General features: G+C 40.8%; 1 protein-coding gene across 1 annotated transcript in view; it reads right to left on the reverse strand.

Moving 5' to 3' along the window:
• The window catches only part of C5H1orf21 (chromosome 5 C1orf21 homolog), a 240,096-nt gene that overhangs the window by 12,810 nt on the left and 201,340 nt on the right, over window positions 1–25,946 (reverse strand). The window contains exons 4-5 of the mRNA XM_081485763.1: window positions 18,348–18,424; window positions 10,723–10,783 (exon numbers count right to left, since the gene is read on the reverse strand). Coding sequence (XP_081341889.1) covers window positions 10,723–10,783; window positions 18,348–18,424 — 138 coding nt within the window. The remainder of the gene's footprint in view (window positions 1–10,722; window positions 10,784–18,347; window positions 18,425–25,946) is intronic.

A 25,946-nucleotide genomic window follows, 5' to 3' on the forward strand; every position in this document is an offset into this window, starting at 1 on the left:
ATTCCTGTTTGGGAAATCCTAAGATCAGAGAAGCCTGGTAGGTTACAGTCCACGGGGTGACAAAGAGTTGGACACGACTGAGCAACTGAGCAAGCATGCATGAAGTGTTTCTTAAACCCGGCTCTTCCTTCTACTGGCAAAAAGGAGGGTATTTTAGAAGCTGTTAAGGGACCTATTTCTCAAGTTTTGTTGGATGTTGGCATTCAGGTGACTTCAGTGATGTTCCTTTCCCTATGAGGAGGTAAGTGAGACTGAGGACAGAGAAAAGCAAGGATACGGAACCCGGGATGCCATGTCCCTGGGCCATGTCTTAAACCAGGGGTTGGAGACTTTCTCTGTGAAGGGCCAAACAGTAAATATGCTAGTCTTTGCACTCCAAAGGGTCTCTGATGCAACTCTACCGCAGCTATAAGCATGAAGGCAGCCATAAATGTAAAAGAAGATAAAAGTAAAAGAAAGAGCATGGTTGTGTTCCAATAAAACTTTGTTAGACACTGAAGCTGGAATTTCACATAATGTTTCACATATCAGAAAATATTATTCTGCATTTTGTTTCCCTCAACCATTTAAACACATAAAAACCATGCTCGTCTGGCAGGCTGGGTCTGGCCCATGGGCTGTATTCTGCCCACTCTTGTCACAGAAAATGCAATTATAATCAGTGGGTTCAGAGGCCCTGTTCCTAAGAGCTCAAACAGCAGATATGCTTTACATCTTAAGAAAGATTTTAAAATTTTCTTTTACTTAGTATTATAACAATTTCCTCGGTGCTGGGAGCCAGCTCACGAGATCCCACCCATGACAGGGTCATGAGGAAAAGGACTGATTTGAGCGAGGCTTCTCAGGCCTCAGGGATTCTCGGAAGGCTGCCTCAGTGCTCACCTTAAAGATGCTATCTGTCTTTCTGATGTTTACTATAATAAACCTCTTCTTATTTTCTATGACTTAGGCAAAAGGCCTTTCCTGATTTCCCTTCTAAAACAGATCATTCTGAAACCTCAAATCAACAAGGCCCCTGAAAAGTAGCACCCTAAATAAAATTATCTGGGATATAGAGTATGCTAATCTAAATTCCTTTTGCTAACATATTGGTTTATTATAAATGTACCTGTGCCTTTGGAGCTAATGCACATGACTGCTCCCTAGTAATAAAACAGCATTGAGAGCCTCCGCACAGAAAGCCCCTATGGGCACAAAACCCTTCGCAGGAAAAAAGGCTTGTTAGGAAATATAAAAAATATTGCTTTGTGGAACTGTTACTTAATCTATATTTACTCACTATGTTTTTACTCTTAACGTATTTAGCCTATATAATGAAAGCATAATAGTTAGAGATTTATATAAATAGAAGTTTAGCTTTAATACAAATAATAAGACAATTGTTGATTTAACTGATGATTCTTACTTAGAGCTGAATTTCAGCTTGCTGTTCTTTGACTTTATGGAACTACATTCTTTTCTGTTAAGCTCAAGGCGTAGAGTAAATTACCAAAAACAGGTTTTACCTTAAAACTTCTTGTTGATGAATTCTTTCCTGATGTGCCCGATACAAAAGTGTTCTGACTGATCAACCCTTATCAATGGAGAGTCACAAGGTGTTAGCAGGCCACCAGGCCAGAAGATGATGTAAACAAAATGAGGCTTTTTGTAACTAAAGACATGCAAACGGCTTCGGTGAGGGTTGAAATTGCTGGCCCACTGAGCTAAATTGATAGGCCCATTAAGATATACCCATTAAGCTAAGTTGGTATGTCCCTTAAGCTGAATTGGTATGACTCTATACTTTACATTTGTTTCTATATACCACTAAAAATATAAAAGCTGTCTTAAAAAACAATAAAGTAGAAGACACTTGGGAGACACTTGGAAACACCGAGACTCGCTGTGTCTTCTCATTCGTATCGCCGACGCCGTCCTTCCTGAGGGAACCCCTGGACCTGCTGGAGCTGGACTCCAGCACCGCGGTTATACCTGATTCCTTACAATGATAAAATGAAACACTATAAAAATTTGTGGTATTTTTGCAGAAGACTTCCAGGTCCTTTGATGGACTTAATTCAAAGGATGTCTTCAATTAGTCTATTCTCAGGGATTAAGAGTTAAGATTTCAACACCACCCCCTCGCCAGGAGAATGCACTTGGCGGGCTGCAGCCTTGTGGGTTTCCCGTAGGATTCACTTCCTGCAGGACACGAAGCCTCATATGTCTCCTTTAAGACTCACTTCCTTCAGGACAATGGCTTTAGCAAGTCTGGGATTTCAACCCATATGCCTTAAAATTTTTTTTAAGTTTTATTTATTTATTTGACTGTACTGGGTCTTAGCTGCAGCACATGGGGTCGTCTATCTTCATTGAGGCATGCAGAATCTTTAGTTGTGGCATGGCACGTGAAATCTAGTTCCTGACTAGGGATAGAACCTCCCTGCATTGGGAGCAGAGACTTAGCCATTGGGCCCCTATATGCCTCTTGAAAAAGATGTGCCTTCCAGACAAACTTTAGAGCTTTTTGTTCTGAAAAAATTGCTCATACCCTATAATTTGTTTTGAACAAGGCTAGAGGTTTGGGGAGCTAAGCACACATCTCCTTTCCTTACAGTTTTTAACTGAGAGCAGTTGGTCAATGAGAATCAGAGTTCTTGCTGGATTAGAGAACCCAGAAACCTCTGCTTATCCCCTCGCCTACCTCCCATCCCCCACCGAGGCCTAATGGCTGGTGACTGGCCCACCCAGTCACAGATGGAGAGAGTGGACAATGTTGGGTTTGCCCCTTTTCCTGCTCCCTGGGCTAGCCAACCAGAGACAGGAGAGTGTGACAAGCTGGTTCCTTTCCTTCCTCCCTACACAGAGGGGTGAGGAAAGGCATAGGAAGCAGGACTGCTTTCAGAATAGGAAGCACATGCATTTGGCCAGGAAGAGGACTGCAGCTACGGATGGGAGGTCCCCACCCGCAGAAGGCACAGGGCAGTAAACGAGCCAGATACGAGGGAGAGAAGGCCTGGAGCACAGTGAGCAGTGGGTGTCCTGGGCCCACGGCTGGGGAGAACACGTTCTAACCCAGGCCTGCTGCTAGGTTGGAGGGAAACAAACACGAGGGAGATCCAGTGTTCATCCTTAGGGTACCATCTATGTAATGCTTCGAGTCCTTTTTGAGATCCTTAAATAAAACATCAGCAGTTACAGAGGTTAGCACTCTCCTCTCTCTGTCCCTGAGTGTTCTCTGCATGGCTAAAGCAGTGTCCCTGGCTGCCACAGGTGAAGAGTGGAAAAGCCATGGGGAGGAAGGGAAACAGACAGCTGAGGAAGAGGATGGAAAGGAGGAGCCAAGAGGGAACAAGGCAAGAAAGTGACTCAAGCCTGCGTCACTGTCTCCCTGCTGAGTGGCTTCTCGGGCTGTCTTCCCTTGCATGCCCAGCAAAATGGCACCATTCACCAGCTGTGCCCCACGTTGCCGCTGAGTTCAGAGAACTGTCAGCCTCGGCACATTCATAAAAATGGCATGGTTTTTGTCTGCATTCTTGTACTCCCTTGTTCTGGAACCTGCACTCTTCTCTCCTTTGCTACTCCCTCAGGCGCCAGGCTGATAGAACCTCGAGAATTCTCTGAAAATCAAGCCCTCCAGAAAAAAAAGAAAGTGAGCGGAGACTGGTTGTGCTGTATTTCTTCTAGGCTTGCCACCTGCTTTCATTTCCTTGGCTGCATGCCCCATGACTAGAAGCTACCTGGGATGCTGGGGGATGCGGGGATACTTAAAGCCCATGGTGTGAATTCACATCACCAGTGGTTCCTGCACCATGTTACCATCGTGACTAAGCAGGTGGCACTAGTGGTAAAGAATCCACTTGCCAATCCAGGAGATGTAAATCCCTAGGTGGGGAAGATCCCCTGGAGAAGGAAATGGCAACCCACTCCAGCACTCTTGCCTGGAGAATCCCATGGACAGAGGAGCCTGATGGGCTACAGTCCATGGGGTCGCAAAGTCGGACACGACTGAAGTGATAGCACGTAGGCATGTACGTGGTACATTTCAACTTGAATTCAATGAAGAAGTCACCTGCATAAAGCTATGCAGCAGGGAGAGAAACAAAACAGGGCCGAGTCACGTCCTTACCATTGTAATTACAGCTTTAATCTGGCCGATGAATGAGACAAGATGCATACAGGGGAGAGAGTAGGCGAGGCGGGGAATAAAGGGAAAGGAGACCCAGGAAAGGTTTGGTTATTAGCAAAAGCAGGGCCCTATTGTGTTTCCCTGTGGAGCAAGGAACTGTTTGATGCAATGATATCGGCAGCCCAGCCCACTTCCAAAATACTCAGGCCACCAAGAGCATCTCTTCGCCATTGCTGAAGGTCCGGGTTGTTACCAAAATTGGCAAGCTGGGTGGGAGGGACAAGCTGTGACTTCATCTGTACACATGGGGCAGGCTGGGTGACAGTGTTTAGGATTTGATAACACAGTCCCATGTTTCTCATCACTGGTGGGCACTGAGGAAACCTTTAAATGCACCACCTGAAAGTAAAACCTATCATCACCTGCAGGTGCCAAACATTATCTTCAATTCTATAGTAGCTCTGAGGTTAAACTCTCTACTGCAGGAATAGTTTACACATAGAACCCCAAATCACAGTTCATAATTACACACAAGTCAGTCTCTTCACCAGATGGAAAGCAAACACCTTTTGATCTGTGACACACTGATTCATAATGGAGTTCTGACATAATATTAAGAAAAGGAGCCCTTGAAATAAATTTAGAAATGCAGACTTACCATGATCTTTCTCACCAACTAGGTTAGTTCTGGGGCCAAGAAACTCAGGCCGTTTCAGGAACCCAAACATTTTCTGAGTATAAATGATTTTGTAATAGATGTAGAGGTCTACAGATAAGCATCTTTAAAAATCAGCTGATTTTAAATCCACACGCTGCTCTTTCTCAGACATTTCCTCAAAATGTCACATTGAATAATTCTGGTCAACAGAGGCAGAGTCTTAAAATAATACAGGAATATGTGAAGTACGGTGGCACGCTGATGGCTCACCCATGGGCGGGGGTGGTGGAGTACTATGAGCTATTTTCAAAGAGGAGAAGGGAGATGAGAAAGGAAGCAGACAGGGTTGTGTTGGAGTTATCTGTGCTTGGTCTCCTAATTTTCTTTTAAGTGAGAGATACATATGGATAAGACAAGATGCTGTTGAGACTTGTGGATGCTCATGGGAGTCATCGGGCCCTGGATCTGAGCAAAGCACACCAGTGAAATGCACAAGTTCTTTGCCTGGGGCCCAAGGACAGGCTTCGGAGAGATATAAACTTTAAAGTTTTACTTCACAATGTTTTGTATATGATAGCATGTGCCTTTTTATAGGGAGTGTTTTTATAACTTTAACAAAATTCCAAAATGATGCCCATGATGCAAAGCTTAACATGACTTGCATGAGGAAAACTAACGAGATGCAAATAGCTCTGTGCCGAGACATTCTTTATTTAATATTCAGGGTTCTCTTTGAGAAGGCAAAAGATTTCCCAGTCATTGGCTGTTCTTAAATCTTCCTAAAGCAAAATATAAATCCCTGTGTTTGCCTGGAAAAGATACTCTTAAGGCAGATACTTTAAAAATGTATTTACTTTTTCTTCTTCTTACAAGTAAATTTAAATGTATTGTAGAAAGCGTATATTAAAATCTGATGTGATCTGTCTTTGGTATCATATTCAAAAACTCCTCCAACAGGGCCACGTTTTAATAATCTAGATCTCTTCTTTCTCCTCTGACTATACTGAAAGACAAGTTTAAAATCATTATCTTCCTCTGCAGTGAACTGTCATTTTCTTTAAGATGCAAAACTAGGCAAATGTCATCACTTTACGTAAGATTCAGGAGCCTGCGAATTGTCAGGCACAACTACAGATTGTCAGGTAGGTACTTGAGTAAAAAAATAATGAGGTAAAGATAAATGAGGTGCTCTCATTGTTTCACAGGATTTTTCCTTTCCAAAAGGAAAAGGAAATGTAGATCAGAGGTTATAATGCTCTTTTGAACTCTCATCGTTCTCCTGATAAAAATCTCTCCCATGGTCATCTTCAGATGCAGCTCAGTGTCTTGGCTTTCCTCAAGCCAGCACAGTGAAATGGTGTCAAGTGGCCAAAGATGTCCCAACTGCCTGGTTCATAGACCTCAAGTTTCAGCACTTGACTCCTGAAACATCTGCATTCAATAAAGGAACACCTGACTGACGGTGATAATGGAGGTAGGGGTGCTGGATGAAGGACTCCTCCATGGTTAAAATAATTAGTTTTTCAAAGAAGTTTGCTTTTAGAACTGAGCGCCTCAAGGCAAGGGACTGTTTCCTACTTATTTTGTATCCCCCATTTCCTGATTTTCTATCCTGAGTCATCGCATAATGCCTGGTACTCATAAATGCTAAATAATTAATTTATTTTTGCTACTTGCTTTTCTTTGCCACCGATAACCTCTTACAACACTGCTCGCCTAGTTGTGGTGCAAAAGTAAACTGCAGCTCGGCATCATGATTATTTCTGAAGTAGCGTGTGTGTGTATGCACACGCCCAGTTGTGTCCAACTCTTTGTGACCCCATGTAGCCCGCCAGGCTCCTTGTCCATGGGATTTTCCAGGCAAGAATACTGGAGTGGGTTGCCATTTCCTCCTTCAGGGATCTGCCTGATCTGTGTCTCTTGTGTCTCCTGCATTGGCAGGTGGATTCTTTACCACTATGCCACTCGGGAAGTAGAGTCGTCCATACTAAATTTCACAAAAAATATTAAATAATCCAGTCATCTTTGTTTCCTTATATCAATGGTACTTTTGCATATACCTTGAGGAGACAGAGCAGAGATTTCTTTTGGTATGGAGAGGAGAGCTGAAAGGTATCATGCCCTGGAGACATTCAATAAATACAAAGGATGAATCAAGGAAGGGCAGGTTTAAATCACTACAGATTCACTCAGCTTTGCTTCTTAACAATTTAAGGAAAAAAAAGGAATCCAGAGAAAAATTAAATCTCAAAAATCAAGCCCTTTCAGAATGACTCCAATTTTCATCATGAAGCTCTGAGTTTAATTTCTTAAGTCAATCCTATAAAACAAACAAAGGTAGTGCTAATGGAGATGATGGAATTCCAGCTGAACTATTTAAAATCCTAAAAGATGATGCAGTTAAAGTACTGCACTCAATATGTCAGCAAATTTGGAAAACTCAGCAGGGACCACAGGACTGGAAAAGGTCAGTTTTCATTCCAATCTCAAAGAAGGGCAATGCCAAAGAATGTTCAAACTACTGGACAATTGCACTCATTTCCCATGCTAGTAAGGGTATGTTCAAAATCCTTCAAGCTAGGCTTCAATAGTATGTGAACCGAGAACTCCCAGATGTACAAGCTGGATTTAGAAAAGGCAGAAGAACCAAAGATCAAATTGCCAACATTTATTGGATCACAGAGAAAGCAAAGGAATTCCAGAAAAACATTTACTTCTGCTTCATTGACTACTCTAAAGTCTTTGACTATGTAGATAACAACAAACGGTGGAAAATTCTTAAAGTGATGGGAATACTAGACCACCTTACCTGTCTCCTGAGAAACCTGTATGTGCGTCAAGAAGCAACAGTTAGAACTGGACATGGAACAACTGATTGGTTCAAAACTGGGAAAGGAGTACCTCAAGGCAGTATATTGTCACCCTACTTATTTAACTTATATGCAGAGTACATCATGTGAAATGCTGGGCTGGATGAATCACAAGCTGGAATCAAGATTGCTGGGGGAAATATCAATAACCTCAGATATGCCTCAGATGACACCACTCTAATGGCAGAAAGTGAAGAGGAACTGAAGAGCATCTTGATGAGGGTGAAAGAGGTGAGTGAAAAAGCCGGCTGGAAAATCAACATTCAAAAAACTAAGATCATGGCATTTGGTCCCATCACTTCTGGGCAAATAAATTTGGAAAAAGTGGAAGCAATGACAAGTTTTATTTTCTTGGGCTCCAAAATCACCTTGGATGGTGACTGCAGACTTGAAATTAAAAGACGCTTGCTTCCTTGGAAGAAAAGCCATGACAAACCTAGATAATGTATTAAAAAGCAGAGACATTACTTTGCTGACAAAGGTCCATCTAGTCAAAGCTATGGTTTTTCCAGTAGTCATGTATGGATATGAGAGTTGTACCATAAACAAGACTGAGCATGGAAGAACTGATACTTTTGAACTGTGGTGCTGGAGAAGACTCTTTAGAGTCCCTTGGACTGCAAGGAGATCAAACCAGTCAATTCTAAAGGAAATCAACCCTGAATATTTATTAGAAGGACTGTGGTTACAGCTGAAGCTCCAATACTTTGGCCATCTGATGAGAGGAGCTGATTTATTAGAAAAGAGCCTGATGCTGGGAAAGATTCAAGGCAAAAGGAGAAGGGAGTGACAGAGGATGAGATGGGTGGACGGCATCACCGACTCAATGGACATGAGTCTGAGCAAATGCCGGGAGATAGTGAAGGACAGGGAAGAGGAAGTTCATGGGGTCACAAAGAATTGAATACAACTTAGCGACTGAACAACAACAACATAAAACCTAAAGAATAGTTTTGAATTGCATTTATGGTTGTCCACATGTTAGTTGGAGCAAAGAAATATTCAGCAATGGTAAAAAGTCAGGAAAATAGTTCACAAGAATGCAACTTCCAATTTTGGCTATATAAACTATTGTGAAGATTATATTAAGCCAAACATATCATTATGATGAAATATTTTAATTTAAGGGAGGCTTAATGTTTAGATGATACAAAGGATAGCATATTCACAAAATTCAGAAGGACGAACTTTAGGTAAGGGAGGAGAAACAGGAAAGTTTGGCTCAGAGTTGATAGAAAATTCCCTTAGAAACCTGTAACTGAGCAGTTATCACAGATTATATAACTGCTCCTTTTTGAATATGAATGTGTTCAATATATAGTGGGAACACTGTTTATGTTGAATCTACAAATGCTCCTTTGTCCAAGGAAAGTTCCATCAAACAAATGATCAAGTTATAAACTTCGCTTTTGTTGCACTAAACACATGATTGTCTACACCTTAGAGGCAAAGTAAGACAGGAAATTGAATTCCAGATGAGAACAATGAATTTCAGTTTTGAGTAACAAGAAGTAGAATTTCAATTATGGAAACACACTGGAAAGAGATTAAATCATTTTAAACACCTTGTCAGGGTTTGTAAATGTTGCTTAAAAAGATAACTCACAATTCAGGTTTCAATTTTTGCATATTACCTCTAACTAATAAGCATATATTTTTATTGCCAAAATGTTAGTGCAGAGAAAAAAAAATCTTCACCATTAGAGTGGGAACAGAATATTTCTTTTTAGGTTTCTCTTTACTGAAAACAAAATGTTATCGGCAAGTCAGTCAGCTTTTGAATCAATATGTGAAAATTGCTAATTATTCCTAGATGACGTTTTCAATCTAAAGAGCCATGCATAAGCTAAAATTTCACTGAAAGGAAAAAGGAAAAATATATACTCAAATGAGTATGTGAGCACAGCCAACGAACACTATAGATTAAATTATTATTTTAATTCATTACCCATTTCTATTTTTTACATTGGTAATATATGCTGGTCTTTTAAAGGTGCATTAGAAAATTTTATAATGATTCTTTTGGGGCAGGGGTCTACCTCAGAGTGTAGTCTGCTGCTGAAATACAGATGAATTTAAGACCTTCTTCATTATCTTCCACTGACTGATATATACATAACCTAGGAATTCACGAAGAAATACTCAAGGACCACAAACCATAAAAAAGCAATAAAAATTAAAATGGAAAACATTTCAAAGCTAAACTTGGTCTGTGATGCCTTAACCATAGTTGGGATATGTTCTGAATTTAGAATTTAACTCTTCTTTAGAATAAAGCTTTCAAGTTACAGTTCTCAGATATATGACTTTAGCATTTAAAATTCACTCCCTACCTACAGTGATAAATTGAAATTCTATGAGCATGCAAAACTTTAATGATTACCATATTCTACTCTTCATTCAGTTGATCTGCATATGGCACACTGAGAGCATAAATATGGGTTAAATTTCCACATGGATCAACTTTGAAAATCTTCCCGTCATTATAAAATCCACACCTGTATGGAGAAGTGACTTGGAGGTTCTGCTTTGGAGTCAGACAGACATGGGCTGGAATTCTAACTCTATCGCTATTAGCTTTGCAAACCTGGCTAAGTTATACTCAGGCATTCTAAGCCTCAGTTTCTTTGTCTGTAAAACGCACATATTACCTGTCTCACGGCCAGCTCCCTTAAGCAGATATTGACTGCAACATGTTTGTGATGTTTGTAAGGAAGTCAGAGAAGCACTGGGCATGTGGTAAGCAGGTACTAAGGACCTCCTTGCCTGCAACCTGAGAGCGGGGCAGGGGATCTGGTGTGGACAATACACAACGACAGCAACACTTTTAGGCAAAGGCTCTCACCAGTCTCACTCTGAGTTTCCACGCTTTAGTGAAAGATCAGTGGTAGCCCAGGATCCTGGGAAGTTCAGTCATACATTAAACCTTCTCACAGCCACCTTCTGAGTTGTGTGTGTGGGGTGACTGCTGTTAATTCTAACCACTCCCTTTCAAGAACAGCTTTGTACCACAGACACCAGAATATTGTTACTCTAACTCATGAGGCAACATTCCCCCTGAAATATGCAGTTACTTTACTTCTTACCTTTTCAATTTTTTCATCCAGCATTCTGAAGAATTCTTGCTGGCTTTCAGAGATGTGCATGCTGAAAAACAAAGAGTAATTAAGTGCATATTTTCAGTGTTTCCCAGTTCTCTCAGGTGAAAACTTCTGAGCACCTAAACTTTGGGGTAGTCATTTATTTCTTGCAGACTTTTCCACTGAAGTGCTCTCAAGTCATACCAAGGCTAAATATCATGAGAGTAATCCTATTTCATAATAGCCTATCAGTTTCTACAACTTAAGGAACACAATTTGCTTTCAATGTACGTATTATTTATGTTGGTGTTACTGGGAGGTGTGTGCCCATTTTTTTTCTTCTGATACACATCTGTAATTAAAACAAAAAGCACAGGTAAGCAGCACATGGCATATTTCAACCCTGTGTGTAACTATAAGAAGAAAATATATCCTGGGATTTTGTTGGCAGTCCAGTTGTTAAGAATCTGCCTTCCAATGAAGGGGATGCAGGTTCGATCCCTGGTCGGGGAACTAAGATCCCACACGCCATGGGGCCACTAAATCTGTGCTCCGCAATAAAAAGCCCACGTGCCACAACTAAGACCCGGTGCAGCCAAAAATAAAATAAATAAATATTTTTTTAAACAGATTTGTTAAAAAACATATCCTAATTATGATATTAAAATGTGTATTTTACAAAGGCATGAGCACGGTATTCAGCTGACTGTATGGCTGTGCGCTGGCTGCAGACGAGCCAAGAACTTGACCTTGCCCCTAAACATCTTTGATACTGGTGACAGCAAATGCGCCTCTTTGGAACTGAAATTCCAGTGTAATGTGGAGTAAGTGAGGAGGCATCTCTGAGCAGCCCTCGCCCTGATTCCCTGTTCTTTGCTATTTAACAGCATCCTCAGCAAGATGGGCGTGGTTGGTGGGGACAAAACTAAGAAATGTAAGGAGAGCAGAGAAGATCACGGATGGGAGGGGAAGGACTTGGGGGCAATGTGGTCTTAATGACAGTAGTTTCTACCTGGCAAAGAGTTGTGGGTGTTTCAAAGTGGTTCAGGATGCTGGGGTAAGAGACACATGGTCCAGAATTTCTTTCACTTGACATTAATGCCTACTGGTTTAGCGGCTGGGGGCAGGGGGAGGAGTGGCTCTGGAAGAGCCTCTTCCGCTCCTGTCTAGGCGTGGCGGGCAACCTTACCTGACATCCCCTGCAGGGGCCACGGAGAGGGGCACGAGTGACTGGAAACCCTTCAGGCCTCCCATGACAGATAATAAGGCTTAAAGGAGGCTTCCCCTGTGTGTAAGATCTAGATTTCAAATAATATCAGCTCTGATATAAAAGAATGAAAATATCTGATACCAGCATCAGCTTTCACAGTTCTAAGGCACTTTCATGTATATAATGTAATTTTTGCCACTCTTTCCAGTAGTCACGTATGGATGTGAGAGTTGGACCATAAAGAAGGCTGAGTGCCGAAGAATTGATGCTTTTGATGCTGTGGTGTTAGAGAAGATTCTTGAGAGCTCCTCGGAACTGCAAGGAGATCCAACCAGTCAATCCTAAAGGAATTCAGTCCTGAATATTCATTGGAAGAACTAATGCTGAAGCTGAAGCTCCAATACTTTGGTCACCTGATGCACAGAGCTGACTCATTAGAAAAGACTCTAATGCTCGGAAAAATTGAAGGCAGGAGGAGAAGGGGATGACAGAGGACAAGATGGTTGGATGGCATCACCGATTCAATGCACATGAGTTTGAGCAAGCTCCGGGAGATGGTGAAAGACAGGGAAGTATGGCGTGCTGCAGTACATGGAGTTGCAGAGAGTTGGATGCTACTGAACAACAACAAATATCATCATTCAAATAAGGTAGACGTCCTGTTTCAGAGACAGGTCCTCTCTCACTGCATTTTACACAGGCAGGGCAGAATCTTGGATGATGAGAGAGATTAAACAGTCTCCTCTCTTTCTCTGGCTGGACAGAAAAGCCATTTTGCAAAGTTGAGTTTTCCCAGATTTCTTACAGTTTTCCTTCTTTAAGTGCCAAAACATTGTTCATTTGAGCCACTCTGGATGCAAGTCTTCTAAACTGTATACTCTTTAATAGCTATCTATCTCAAACATTACTTAGCTTTCACTTGACGACCAGCAGCCACTCTCCTCACCTTAAATCAACGCTTTTCTGTAATACTGGGATAGCCCTGGAGCCTCTAAGATGGCTAGAGCCGGCTCTCTTTAAGCAAAATGACCTTAAACTCCAGCCTTTTGTTCTCTGACTGCTTTTGAGCTCTTCCTTTCATCTCTCCTTGTCAGAGAAGCTATCAGTCCTCTTTCCATTTTTTTCTCAGCTTCTGCTTTGACTCCATGCTTAGAGGCAGTGCAGGCAAACTTGTTCGAGTTGTATCTAAAGTTAGCACAAACAGCCTCCAAAGGAGAGCCTGGGGGGATTCTTGTTAGTGGGAAACATGAATATTCTGGTACCCACCATGGCTGCTCAGACACTTTTGGGGGCATCCTTCCTGTTCTTAGCCAAGCTTTCAGCAGGTGAGTTTGTTGAACAGCTCTGGGTCCCAGACAGGAAAGGCCTGAAGATATTTATATATAAATCTTAGACCCAGGTTTGATCCCTGGGTTGGGAAGATCCCCTGGAGAAGGGAATGGCTATTCACTCCAGTATTCTTGCCTGGAAGATCTCATGGACACAGGAGCCTGGTGGGCTACAACCCATGGGGTCATACAGAGTCAGACATGACTGAACAACCAATACATTTATGTATCTTAATATAAAAGCCTGCCTGCCTGCTGAGTCACTTCAGTCATGTCTGACTGTTTGTGACCCTACGGACTGTAGCCCACCAGGCTCCTCTGTCCATTGGATTCTCCAGGCAAGAATACTGGAGTGGGTTGCCATTTCCTCCTCCAAGGGATCTTCCCAACCCAGGGATGGAACCCGCATCTCTTAAAGTGTCTCCTGCATTGGTAGGAGGGTTCTTTATCATTAGCGCCATTAGTGTCCCCAAGAAACTCCAAGATGCTTCATAAGATGGCACTTTTAGGGTTCTGTGTTCCCTGTGGAAATTTTTGGGTTAGAATTTTTAGCATTTATCGCCTTGGATACAACAGGAGGGTAATGAATATTTAATTAGTTAATCAAGTGGTCTCTATTTAAATTCATGTGATTCGTGATGCTCACAGAGACAGCACCATTTGTTAGCATGGGTGAGGTGTAGGCCTGATTCCTCATTTTAAAACAGCGAACAGGTCTCTGAGGTCCTTTTGGCACTAACGTTCTGTGATTGTTACTAACTTCCATTAACTCCATTATTGGAAACATCAAAGCATGCAAACGGGGATGTTTGGTTAGTACTCAGACATACGCACACTGCATGGACAAGAGAAGGATTCTCTAGTAAAAGCAACTCTGCAAATGTGTCTGCCATCCCTGCGAAGGAGGACACACAGGCTCAGCGGTCCTTATCACGTGCTTGAGATCAGAGGTGCAGGACCTCAGACTGTCTATACAATCTGAGCACGAAACCTCAGGGAAGTGGGGCAATCCTAACCCTCACAGCAGGACACACCGTGGCTAGTAGTTCATGGCTTGCATTTCTTCAGTTGGTTATTTTTTTTAAAATAGTACAATAAGAACCCATGAAACCAAAACAAAACAAAGCTAGGATTTTAACAACAACCTAGAGGTTGCTTCCCACCCATGCGTGTGTTTTTCCACCTCAACCATCACGTCCCCGCTTTCCTTTATTCCATCTCTCTATGTGCTTAAAAAGCGGATGATTTATTTCAGATTTTTTAAAAAATTTATTTATCTATTTGGCTGTGTCAGGTCTCAGTTGCAGCATGTGGGCTGTGATGCACAGGATCTAGAGCACGTGCGCTCAGTAGTTGCGGCATGCAGGATCTTAGTTCCCTGACTTGGGATCACAACTGTGCCCCTTGCATTGGAAGGCAGGTTCTTCACCACTGGACCCCCAGAGAAGTCCCTATTTTGGTTGTTGTTAACTTTATAGTGTGTATCATGCTCCGTGTAATGTTTTAGGACTTCCTCTTTGTTTTAGTTGCTAGAACTAGCTATGCGGGTAGGGGGCATCCAGCCTTGTGTATTGCTGCAGTGCATTCGTTTTAACTGATAATACTCCACTGTGTGAATATAGTGCGGTTCATTTACCCAATTTCCTGTCAAAGGGCATTTTTTTAGTTGTTTCTAATTGCTAAGTCGCTCTTACCAAGTTTCAGACATCGTTGATAAGCACCAGGCATACATTATTTCACTTAAGCCCCAGGCCTATAAGATAGGATTTTTCACCTCTCTTTTTCTTGGAGAAAACTAAAGCTCCAAGACATTAGTTCACTGGACTGAGATTACAAAGGCAGTAAGAATGCACTCTATGTGGTGCATCAAATGAAGGCGTGAGCACTATTCGCCTTCATTCTTAATAAATCTGCCGCTAGCAGGTATGGGATTGTCCCTCCACTCAAGGGGGAAACAAACTCATTTTATACAACTGTATGTGCTGTGTTTCATCACTCAGTCGTGTCCAACTCTTTGTGACCCCATGGACTGTAGCCCACCAGGCTCCTCTGTCCATAAGGATTCTCTAGGCAAGAACACTGGAGTGCGTTGCTATACCTTCCTCCAGGGGATCTTCCCAACCCAGGGATCGAACCTAGGTCTCCCACATTGCAGGCGGATTCTTTACTCTCTGAGCCACCAGGGAAGCCCATACAACTGCATAATAAATAATAATTTTCTGAATCCTATGTGTCAGCATGTAGGAAAAGTAAACCCTTCTCTCAGACCGCCAGAAAGATTTCTTAGTTGAATTCTGGAAACCCAATGATCTGACTCAGTTTAAAATACACACACATACACACACAAAGACACACACACACACGGGCATTATGCTCTGTGAAAAATGGGATTCTCTTCATAATTTTAGTGTAAACACATGAGCCAATTTAATCAACTTCTCTGGAAGCTTTAGCACATGCCAGACTGCAAAGCATGCTATTTCAGTATGTCATAATTAAGTAAATAAGTATTTGCTCTAAAGGAAAAAAGAAACTCTCCTTAGTTCTCCTTAATAGAGTCTTTTCTTTAGAACTCAGAGATAAGAGAAGCATTTAAAAATAGCAGACATATAACAGCTTGATGAAAAGATGATTGGATAGTGTCTTCAGATATCTGTTGTCCCCAGAGGCAGATAAAATTAGTGTAGATAAAAGTGGTTACTAGTGAAGTTGATTAGGGAGGTTGTGATTATAGCATAACACTTACCTGAGGGTGAAAAAATTGGCTCTCCCACTATTGGGGAAAAAAAATTGGCTGACATTGTAAATGATAAATGAATTTTAAAATGTCCGGTTTTCATTGGAAGTAAGAAATTAAATCCCTGAGCTGATGGACTGCCCCCTGAAGAGTCCTAACCACCATCTCACAGTGGCCATCGCTGCAGCAGTTCTACAGACAGTCACCCAGGTTAAGTGATGATGTTATTTTTGTCTCACCTTCCCAGGAAGAATCAGAGAACACAACTCTTTCCACTTACGGTGTTTATTTACATATATGTCCTCATTAAATTTATTGGGGATGGGAGTGACTGTATCAGATTCACTCGTGTGATCAGCACCCTTAGGGAATTTGTTCGTAGTTAGGCAGAACAGCACAAAAAAGATTTGCAGCCTTTGGGATAACAGCGTTTTTGAAGAAAGGACAGGCAGCTTCAAAGTCACACAAAGTGCATTTTATCACCAATGACAGACTCAGCTTCAGAATAATATAGAAAACTACTGATTATTCTCTAACATTTTAATTGTGAAACACTTAACACGTGGAAAAGGAAACATAATGCTATTTGTACATTTTTAAATAATAATAACTAAAGGAACATGCATGTAACCACAACTTGGATTAAGAGATAGACCCTCTGGTTCCATTGTCTTCTATCCAGGAGAAAGAAGCACTATCCTGAATTTAATATCTTTTCATTTCCTTGCTTGTTTTTATTGTTTTATCTTATGTGCTTAATCACTCACTGTGTCCGACTCTTTGCAACCCCATGGACTGTTGCCAGCCAGGCTCCTCTGTCCATTGGGGATTCTCCAGGCAAGAATACTGGAGTGGGTTGCCATGCCCTCCTCTAGGGGATATTCTCAGCCCAGGGATTGAACCCAGGTCTCCCACATTGCAGGCAGATGATTCTTTACCAACTGAGCCACTCATTCTTTACTGACTGAGCAATATGTGTATATACATATGTTTAATATATGTATATACATATATTTCTTAGTTCTGCCTGTTTTTGAATTTTTATATGCATGAAACTGTATATACGCAGGTACTACTACTTACTTTATTGGCACAGTCTGACATTTCATGAGATCCCTCCATCTTGATCTATGTAGCTACAGGTCATTTATTTTCACTGATATGTAGTATTTCCATCATAAGACTATATTACATTTTTGTTATTCATTATATGTTTGATGGACATTTGGGTTTTATCGCTGAGGTTTTTTTTTTTTTTGGCTGTGCTGCATGGCATGTGGGATCTTAATTCCTCCACCAGGGCTCAAACCTGTGTCTGCTGCAGTAGAAATGCAGTCTTAACCACTGGGACACAGGGAAGTCCCATCCTTTCAAGAACTTTAAGAGTTCATATAAACAGTGCTGCTGTGGATATTTCAAAATATGCCTACTGGCACACCTCCATAAGAGTTTCTCTAGGGTATACATCTGAGAGTGGAGTTGCTAGGCAGCCAGGTATGCCCAGGTACAATTTTACTAGATAATACAAGTGTTTTCCAAAGTAATTGTACCAGTTTATATTCCTACCACCAGGAGTTAAGCATGCTGGTTGTCCCACATCCTGGTAAACTTTTTCTATCAACAAACTACTATATTTTTGCCAATCTTGTGGTGTGACATGGTAGTTTTTCCGGACACATCAGCTATTCATTTTCCTCTTCAGTCAAGTGGTTGTTTATGTCTTTAGCCTATTTTTCTGTAAGTTCTATCTTTTACTTATTGATTCACATAGTTAATTTATATATCCTGGAAATCTAACTGGGCTTCCCTGATAGCTCAGTTGGTAAAGAATCCGCCTGCAATGCAGAAGACCCTGGTTTGATTCCTGGGTCAGGAAGATCTGCTAGAGAAGGGATAGGCTACCCACTCTAGTATTCTTGGGCTTCCCTTGTGGCTCAGCTGGTAAAGAATCCACTATTGCTAATTATATGTATTATAAATATATTCTACCATTTTGTGGCCTTTTACTCTCCTATAGTATATTTTGAGAAGTAGAAGTTCTTAATTTTATCATAGTCATAAAAATTAATCATTTTTCTTACAATTTGTATCCTTTGTGACTTATTCAAAGTTCTTCACTACCCCATGGTCATGAAGATACTCCCCATCATTGTCTACTACCTGATGTGAAGTGTCAGCTCTGTCATATACTGTGGTTCTGCTTTGGGTCTCTATTATGTTCCATTAGACTAAATCATGTGTCTCAATTACTGAGGCCTTTTCTTAAGTCTTGGTTATCTAGCAGGCAAAATGGAGCTCACTCTAAAAACGTTTTTCTCTCTCAAAACAATATAGGAAAATAGGAAATGGAACTTACTTTGCTCTGGGTTGATGAACTAATCCTGGAATCTCTTTATTAGTTTTAAGTCTGACATTTGAACTGGCACTTTTTTCCTGAAACACATAAACATACATGGAAAAGACAAGGTAAGAATAAGCAATTAAACAGGAGCATGAATTTTCATTACCAAAATGTGAAATTTGTTTGGGAGACTTTATGGCTGGTTACTTCACGCAGACAAAAGTCCTTACAAAGATGTCACATAGAACAGGTAGAACTGCCAGATATTTTAACAGAGAACACTATTGTGAAAAGAAGAATGAATTTTTATAACAGCTATAAAATGGCTCCTTTTAGAAAATTACATGTGAGTAGTATTTGATTTTTAGGTGGAGTTGCTGAAAATAGTAAGAGAATCAAAGATCAGAAGATCTTACTGTGAAAAAGAGCAACGGTAGTATATAATCACAGTCACTGGTTGCTTGCTCAGGATAAGTAATTTTGTGCATTTTGTTTGTGAAAGACAACTGAAGTTACTGAGTTTGTACAAGGCCCTTGCATCGACGGGGACATGACTAAAAATAGCTAATATTTTCCACAAATGATGAATATTGAGATTGAATTCAATTAAATTCATAAAACTCAACCTAGCCTGTATTCTGGAAGTACTTTCTTGGCTTTTAGCCTGATCTGATCTCTTATTCCCCATCAACCAGCCACATAGGAAAGGAATACTTTCAAATCTTAAAACGCAACTATTATCAGCAAGCACACTATCTCAATAACACTACTGCTCTGCAGTGATGTGGATGAACCTTGAGCCTGTTACACAGAGTGAAGTAAGCTAGAAAGAGAAAAACAAATACTGTATACTCTACCCTGAGTAAAACAGCTAGCTAGTGGGGAGCTGCTGTACAGCACGGCGAGCTCAGCTGGGGGCTCTGTGATGACCTAGATGAGTGAGACGGGGAGGGAGGGAGGGAGACTCATGAGGGAGGGGAGATATATATATATATACATATAAGGCTGATTCACATTGTTATACAGCAGAAAAACAACATTGTAAAGCAGTTATAGTCCAGTAAAAAATTTTTAAGGCTTTAAAATTTGCTTTCTAAATATACCCACCAAGATGAAATGTTAAACCCATTTAACAGGTGACTACATACACTCAAGCAACCTGAGGTGTGGCAATAATTAAAGACCTGGACTAGGGCAAGGAATAAAGAGTTCTGTGGGCCAATCCACCATTCTCACCAGAGGCAGGGTGATGTGGGAGGGCACACAGAACAGATGATCCTCAAATGAGCTCTTTCAAGAGTTCATACTTCTCCTAGGATAGCAGAAGCCGCCATGTAAGTCAGGGAAACTATAGTGACTTACATGCTAGGCTGTTTGCTCTTTACCATCAAACATGAGCATATCTGTATAATGTCAGTCCTCCAGAATACAGGGTAATTCTGTCTGTGATCCTCCAGGAGAAGAAAAAATCATTACAACCCTTTTGCAGTCTAGCTTACCTTCTTTATCTCACACTAAACTCAAAACTGTTTTCATGAACATTTGAAAAGTATAAAATATATAGTATTCCCTCTGCTGATACAGGCAGAGAACAACAGATGAACTATCTTATTTTTTACAGAGAAGGTGGGAGAACAATTAGGAAACTTGAATGCACTGCCTCCAGGAGGGAGGGACCCACAACTCTTCTTTACGGGCCTGGTTAGGAGACTGGCACTTCATAGGAGGCATTCATCAAATATTGGTAGAACAAATGAATGATGTCAGCCCATAATCAACTTTTTTAAACAGTTAGAGATAAAAATAGCTCAACTGTAGTCTCTTTGCAGGACTGAAGATGTAGGTTCCCTCCAAATGAGTCATTTTCTCCCTAAACTTTATGTCTGCTTGGATTAAGCATTGAAAATGGATTTTTTCTGTTTGAAAAAATATCTATATGATATGGCAGAACCTTATACTTTTTCTCTATTCATATAATTTCCTAAACTCTTTGAACTTAAATGATGCATCATTATTTTAAACACTGCTAAGGCAGGAAAGAGACTTCTAAGAATGAAATATACTTGTATCCTATTTTGATTCAGTTTATTAGACTACCCTCCATAATTATACTGTCTCACCAAATCTTCCTTAAAAATGTATTGTGTGGTTGCTAAAAAGAAGGATCCCCCATCAGATATAAGAGAGACTTAATAGATGGGGAAGATACCTTAGGACATCAAGTACAGACATGCCTTCCCAGGAAGTGAGAGGACCAAAGGTGAGGCAGAGGCAAGGGCAAGGGGCAAAGCAGCTGGAGATTTCCCAGTTACAAATATATATATATAATTACATAGAGATTTCTATCTATTTTGTATTTACGATGTATTTGTTTTTTTTTACAAATTACCATTCGCCAAGAAATCAATAACAAATCATGAAGCATTTACCATAAGTCAGTTCCTAACTGGTTTGCATATATCAACTCATTTTGATGTTCACAAGTATACACATATTAATTTATTTTTATGCCCACACACCTCTCTGAGATGCGTACCATTATTATCCCCATTTTATAGATGAGGAAGCTGAGATATGGAGAGGTGAAGCACTTACTGGGATTCTATAAGTAACAAGTAACAGCACTGGGATTTGAATCTATGCAGAATGGGCCCAGGGTTCATGCTATTAGTCACTAAGTTGGTAGTCCTCAAACTTTTTAGTATTGAGACCCCTTACCTATATTCTCCAAATTTTGACACATTTCATTACACAATATGAAAAAAAACCACATTTGTTAAAATCAGCATCAATCTCACAAGAAAAATCTTGACAACAGCTGTCAGGCTTATGGTGGTGGACACAAGTTCTCCAAACTTCTAGTTCTGGTTTAACATTTGAATTTTATAACCAGCAACAATAATTGACAATTGTTTTCTTTGGAGTAACAGGCTCTCTTCATTCGTTTCTGAGAAAACATTTGCCAGATACCCAAGTCTGAATATTCAGTATTCTACACAAGAGATGGTGACTCAAAAAAACAATTGCTAGTTCAGCTTGCAGCTCAATCAACTGCAGAAGTGCTTTTCCTGAGATAACCATCTTATTTATTCAAAAATAGAAAGATATGCATCTAAGGCATAAGAGTTAGTAAAATTAATTTCTGAATCATTTCTAAAAGAAATGAAATATGGTCATTTGTAGAGATATGGATGGACCTAGAGTCTGTCATACAGAGTGAAGTAAGTCAGCAACAGAAAAACACCACATTTTAACACATACATGTGGAATCTGAAAAAATAGTACAGATGAACCTATTTGCAGGGCAGGAATAGAGATGCAAATGCAGAGAATGGACATGTGGAGGTAGGAGGGGAAGAAGGGTGGGATGAATTGGGAGATTAGGATTGACATATCTACTCTACCATGTGTAAAACAGACAGTGGGAAGCTGCTGTGTAGCACAGGGAGCTCAGCTCTGTGCTCTGTGATGACCTAAAGGGGTGGCAGGGAGGGTGGCGAGAGGGAGATTCAAGAGAGAGGGGATATATGTATACATACAGCTAATTCACTTCATTGTACAGCAGAAACTAACACAACAGTATAAAGCAGTTATACTCCAGTAAAAAATAATAATAGCACTACTATGATTACTAATAAGATGTGCCTGGATTTGCGCTAAGGCACAAGCAGGTTTGTCCATCACTGCTTTTGCCCCATCAGTGCAAATGTCAACAGAGTGAAAAAGGCAAATAGCTTTTTTATTATTAGGAAAATGACCTTGAAGACTCCCTGAGAATGTCTCAGGAACCTCCAGGGGCCTGCAGGCCACACTTGAACTATAGGGTCTTTCTTTTTCTTTTGTATAGCAAAGAATTGTCGATTATTTAATTATGGTATATACTTTAAGAAAAAATATTTACCTGCCTTATTAGATAAAATCTATATTCAGTAAAATTTGCCCAGTATAAATGTATGATTAAATGATTTAGTGGGGGCCTCCCTGGTGGTTCATATGGTAAAGAATCTGCCTGCAATGCAGGAGACCTGGGTTCAATCCCTGTGTCAGGAAGATTCCCTGGAGAATGGAATGGCTGCCTACTCAGTATTTTTGCCTGGAGAATTCCATGGACAAAGAAGCTTGGTTGGCTACAGTCCATGGGGTTGCAAAGAGTCGGACACAACTGAGTGATTAACATTTTCACTTTAAATAATTTAGTAAATTTATAGAAGTGTGTAACTATCACCACAATTCAGTTTTAAAACAGTTCTATCAGCCCCCAAAGTCTCATCATACATCTATGCTCTCAGCAACCCCAGATCTGCTTTCTGTCTCTACAAATTTGCTTTGTCTAGATTCATATAAAAGGAATCATATAATATATAGGCTTTTGCATCTGGCATTATCACTTAGTGTAATGTTTGAGGTTCATTTATACTTTAGCATATTTCAGTATATCATTTACTTTAATTGCTAAATAATACTCCAACATATGGATATACTGTGTTTTGTTTATGCATGCAAAATTAATGAACATATGGATTGGATCCAGTTTGTGGCTATTATGAGTAATGCTGCTATGAACATTCATATACAAGTCTTTGTGTAGACATATATTTTCATTTCTCTTGGGTGGATTTCAAGGAGTGGAATTGCTAGATTATATGGTAAGTTTATATTTGACAATTTAAGATATCAGCAAACTGTTTTCCAAAATGACTGCACCGTTTTTACATTTCCACAGTACATGATGGATCCAGTTTCTCCACCTCCCCACCAACACTTGGTATTGCCTTTTGATTATAGTCATTCAAATGGGTGTTTCATTGTGGGCTTCATTTATTTTACAAATGTGACTTATTTGGATTTGTTCTTTGTTTTTTTTGTATCTACCAGAACACCTACACCTTACTACATTTATGGGCTTACAGGTTCACTGTATTTGCATCAAAAGTCCATTTTAGGGCTTCCCTGGTGGTCTAGGAGTGAAGAATCCGCCTGCCACTGCAGGAGATACTGGTTCCACTCCTGGCCCGGGAGGATCTCATATGCTTCGGAGCAACTGAGCCTGTCTGCTCCAACTACTGAAGCCATGTGCCTAGACCTCCTTCTCCGCAACAAGAGAAACGCCCGCAGTGAGAAGCCTCCGCACCGCAACTAGAGAGTAGCCCCTGCTTGCCGTAACTACAGAAAGCTCGCGGACGGCAGTGACGACCCAGCATGGCCAAAAAAGAAATAAATTGATCTTTTTAAAAGTTCATCTTATATTTGCATTTAACTTCCACTTCGGGTTTGTTTGTTGGAGGAGAGGTTTAAAGAGATCTGCCTTTGAAAAAAGAAACAAGCAAACAAATCCAAGAATGGCTGGAGGAAGGCTGAGGCTCAGAGAGTCTCAGGTGGAGCAGATCTGACAGGGAGGGCTGAGAGCCTTGCCACCTCGGGGGTGCTCCAGGCATAGGGACAGAGAGTTAAACTGGGAGATGACGGAAGAGGTAACGAAGATATTATTTCCCGTGGCAAGAAAAACACTATTTTAATGGCATTTGACATTCATAAACTAAGTACCTAAAATAAACTGGGACCAAGTGGGATTAAGATGAAGCCATTAAAGGGGCCCTCAGCAGGCAGCTGGTGGAGCTGTGTTTTTATGATCTATCGATACTGGTATCAGAACCATCTGGGATGCTTGTTAAAATACAGATTGCCAGGCCCTATGCACTACCTCCCGAGTGTGCCTCTCTGGGACTGTACCCAGGAAATTGCATTTTAAACAAGAATCCTAGATGATTGGTAGTTCAAAAAAGTTGGAGGACTTCTCTTCCAGAGAAAAGAAACTTTTGTGCTTAGAATTCCCCCTATTGGCCTTTCACAGAGCAATTTTCAAACTGGGCCTTGGGTTTCTTCAGGGCTGCCTCAGGGGTCAATAGCAAGGCCTCCCAGAGCAGCAATCCTTTGAACTCTACATTTGGGGGCTTTCCACTGATACTGCAAAAACGCATCCATTTCTCAAAAACGCTTGCAAACTAACATCAGGTAGTGACAGGTTTATTTAAACAGCCAATCAAACAACTTCTCCTTTGCTTTGAATAATTTTACTTCTTTATGAACAGAACACACTTGTCAGTGTCTAGGTAAACTTATCATTCTCTTCTTAGCTTCTTTCACGTTGCTGGCAGGCAAACTCAGCTGTGTCCGACTCGTTGTGACCCTTTGGGCTATAGCCCTCCAGGCTCCTTGCCATTTCCTTCTCCAGGGGATCTTTCCTACTCAGGAATCGAACCCGTGTCTCCTGCATCTCCTGCATTGGCAGGCAGATTCTTGACCACTGTGCCACCAGGGAAGCCCTACTTGGAGACTGTCAAACGGAAATGTATTTATCCTGCTGCTCCCAGTCCCTGGCGGGGATGGAGGGGTGGGTATCTCCCAAGGGGAAAGCCAGAATACCAAGAGAAACGGACAGCTTCTGTACAAAATCCTCTTGACCTTTAGCTCCTTAATTCTAAAGAAAGCAGCACAATGCCTTTGGGCCGTGGAAGACAGCACTCCCCTTCCTGACAGTGAGGGAAGGAGCTTCTTTGCTCCTGTCATTTCTTTGCCTGAGTCAAAGTGTGAAGAGGTGAGTGTGAGGGAGTGAGAAGTGTGAGGAGGGATTTCATTTTCTTTTTTCTGGGTACAACAGCAGGAAATTCTGTCTTATAAAGAAATCCCAGGGGCCTGATAGATGGAGGAAGCTGAAGGGCTGGAGAAAAAAAAATGGAGGTTGGAGTACTAGCTTCTGGGACTGCTAATGAGGGGCCGCCACAGAGAAAAGATACAAAAGCACTATATGTGAACTCTCAGCGGGTTTCTCTCTCTACACAGACTCAGTGTGTGTATACATTTCAACCACTGCATTTCAGAAAGTACCTGAAAACTAGAAAAGGTAAACATTGAGTTAGCCAAAAATCTCGTTCGGGTTTGTCCATAGGATGGTACAGAAAACTATGAATGAACTTTTTGGCCAACCCAATATGTTAACAAGAATTCAGAGGGTTTTTTTGGGGGTGGGGTGGGATACACCTACATTTTAAAAATGAGAACATGTTCAACTGTGAATAATGGAGAATCATTCCAGCTTTGGGGGAGTATCCTATACGATATACTCTGAGAAAACAACCTCATTTGACGTTTTATGTGTGATTTCTTCAGTGATATTAGCATGAGACAGGACACCACCTCCTTCAAATATAAAGGAATTTCATCTTCTGTCTTCTTAGTGATGGGGATCAACTGAGCCACATTGATTCCAACAGAATTTCTGGGTGTAAGCAAATGACAAGGCCCAGGTGAACCAATGCAACTGTTGACATGGGCCCACCTGTATCATAATTACGTGAGGTCAATGTAATAAATTACCTGTCCACAAAGATTATTAGAATTATTAGTATTTTGTTAGAATTACTTAGTACTGATAAAATTAGTATGGCAAGTCTCAGCTTTATGGAAATTCTTTTTCTATAAATTAAAATATTACCATGGACCTCATTTTATATCAAGTAAATGCTATGTGGAGCAAATAAGTTTTAAAGCTCTTAATATATTTCACGTAGTTATTTCACAAGGTATATGAAAACATTTGAAATAATCTTTAAAAAG

The sequence above is a fragment of the Giraffa tippelskirchi genome, chromosome 5 (genome assembly GCF_054371585.1).
Source record: "Giraffa tippelskirchi isolate mGirTip1 chromosome 5, T2T-mGirTip1v1.2.pri, whole genome shotgun sequence".
Taxonomy (NCBI): domain Eukaryota; kingdom Metazoa; phylum Chordata; class Mammalia; order Artiodactyla; family Giraffidae; genus Giraffa; species Giraffa tippelskirchi.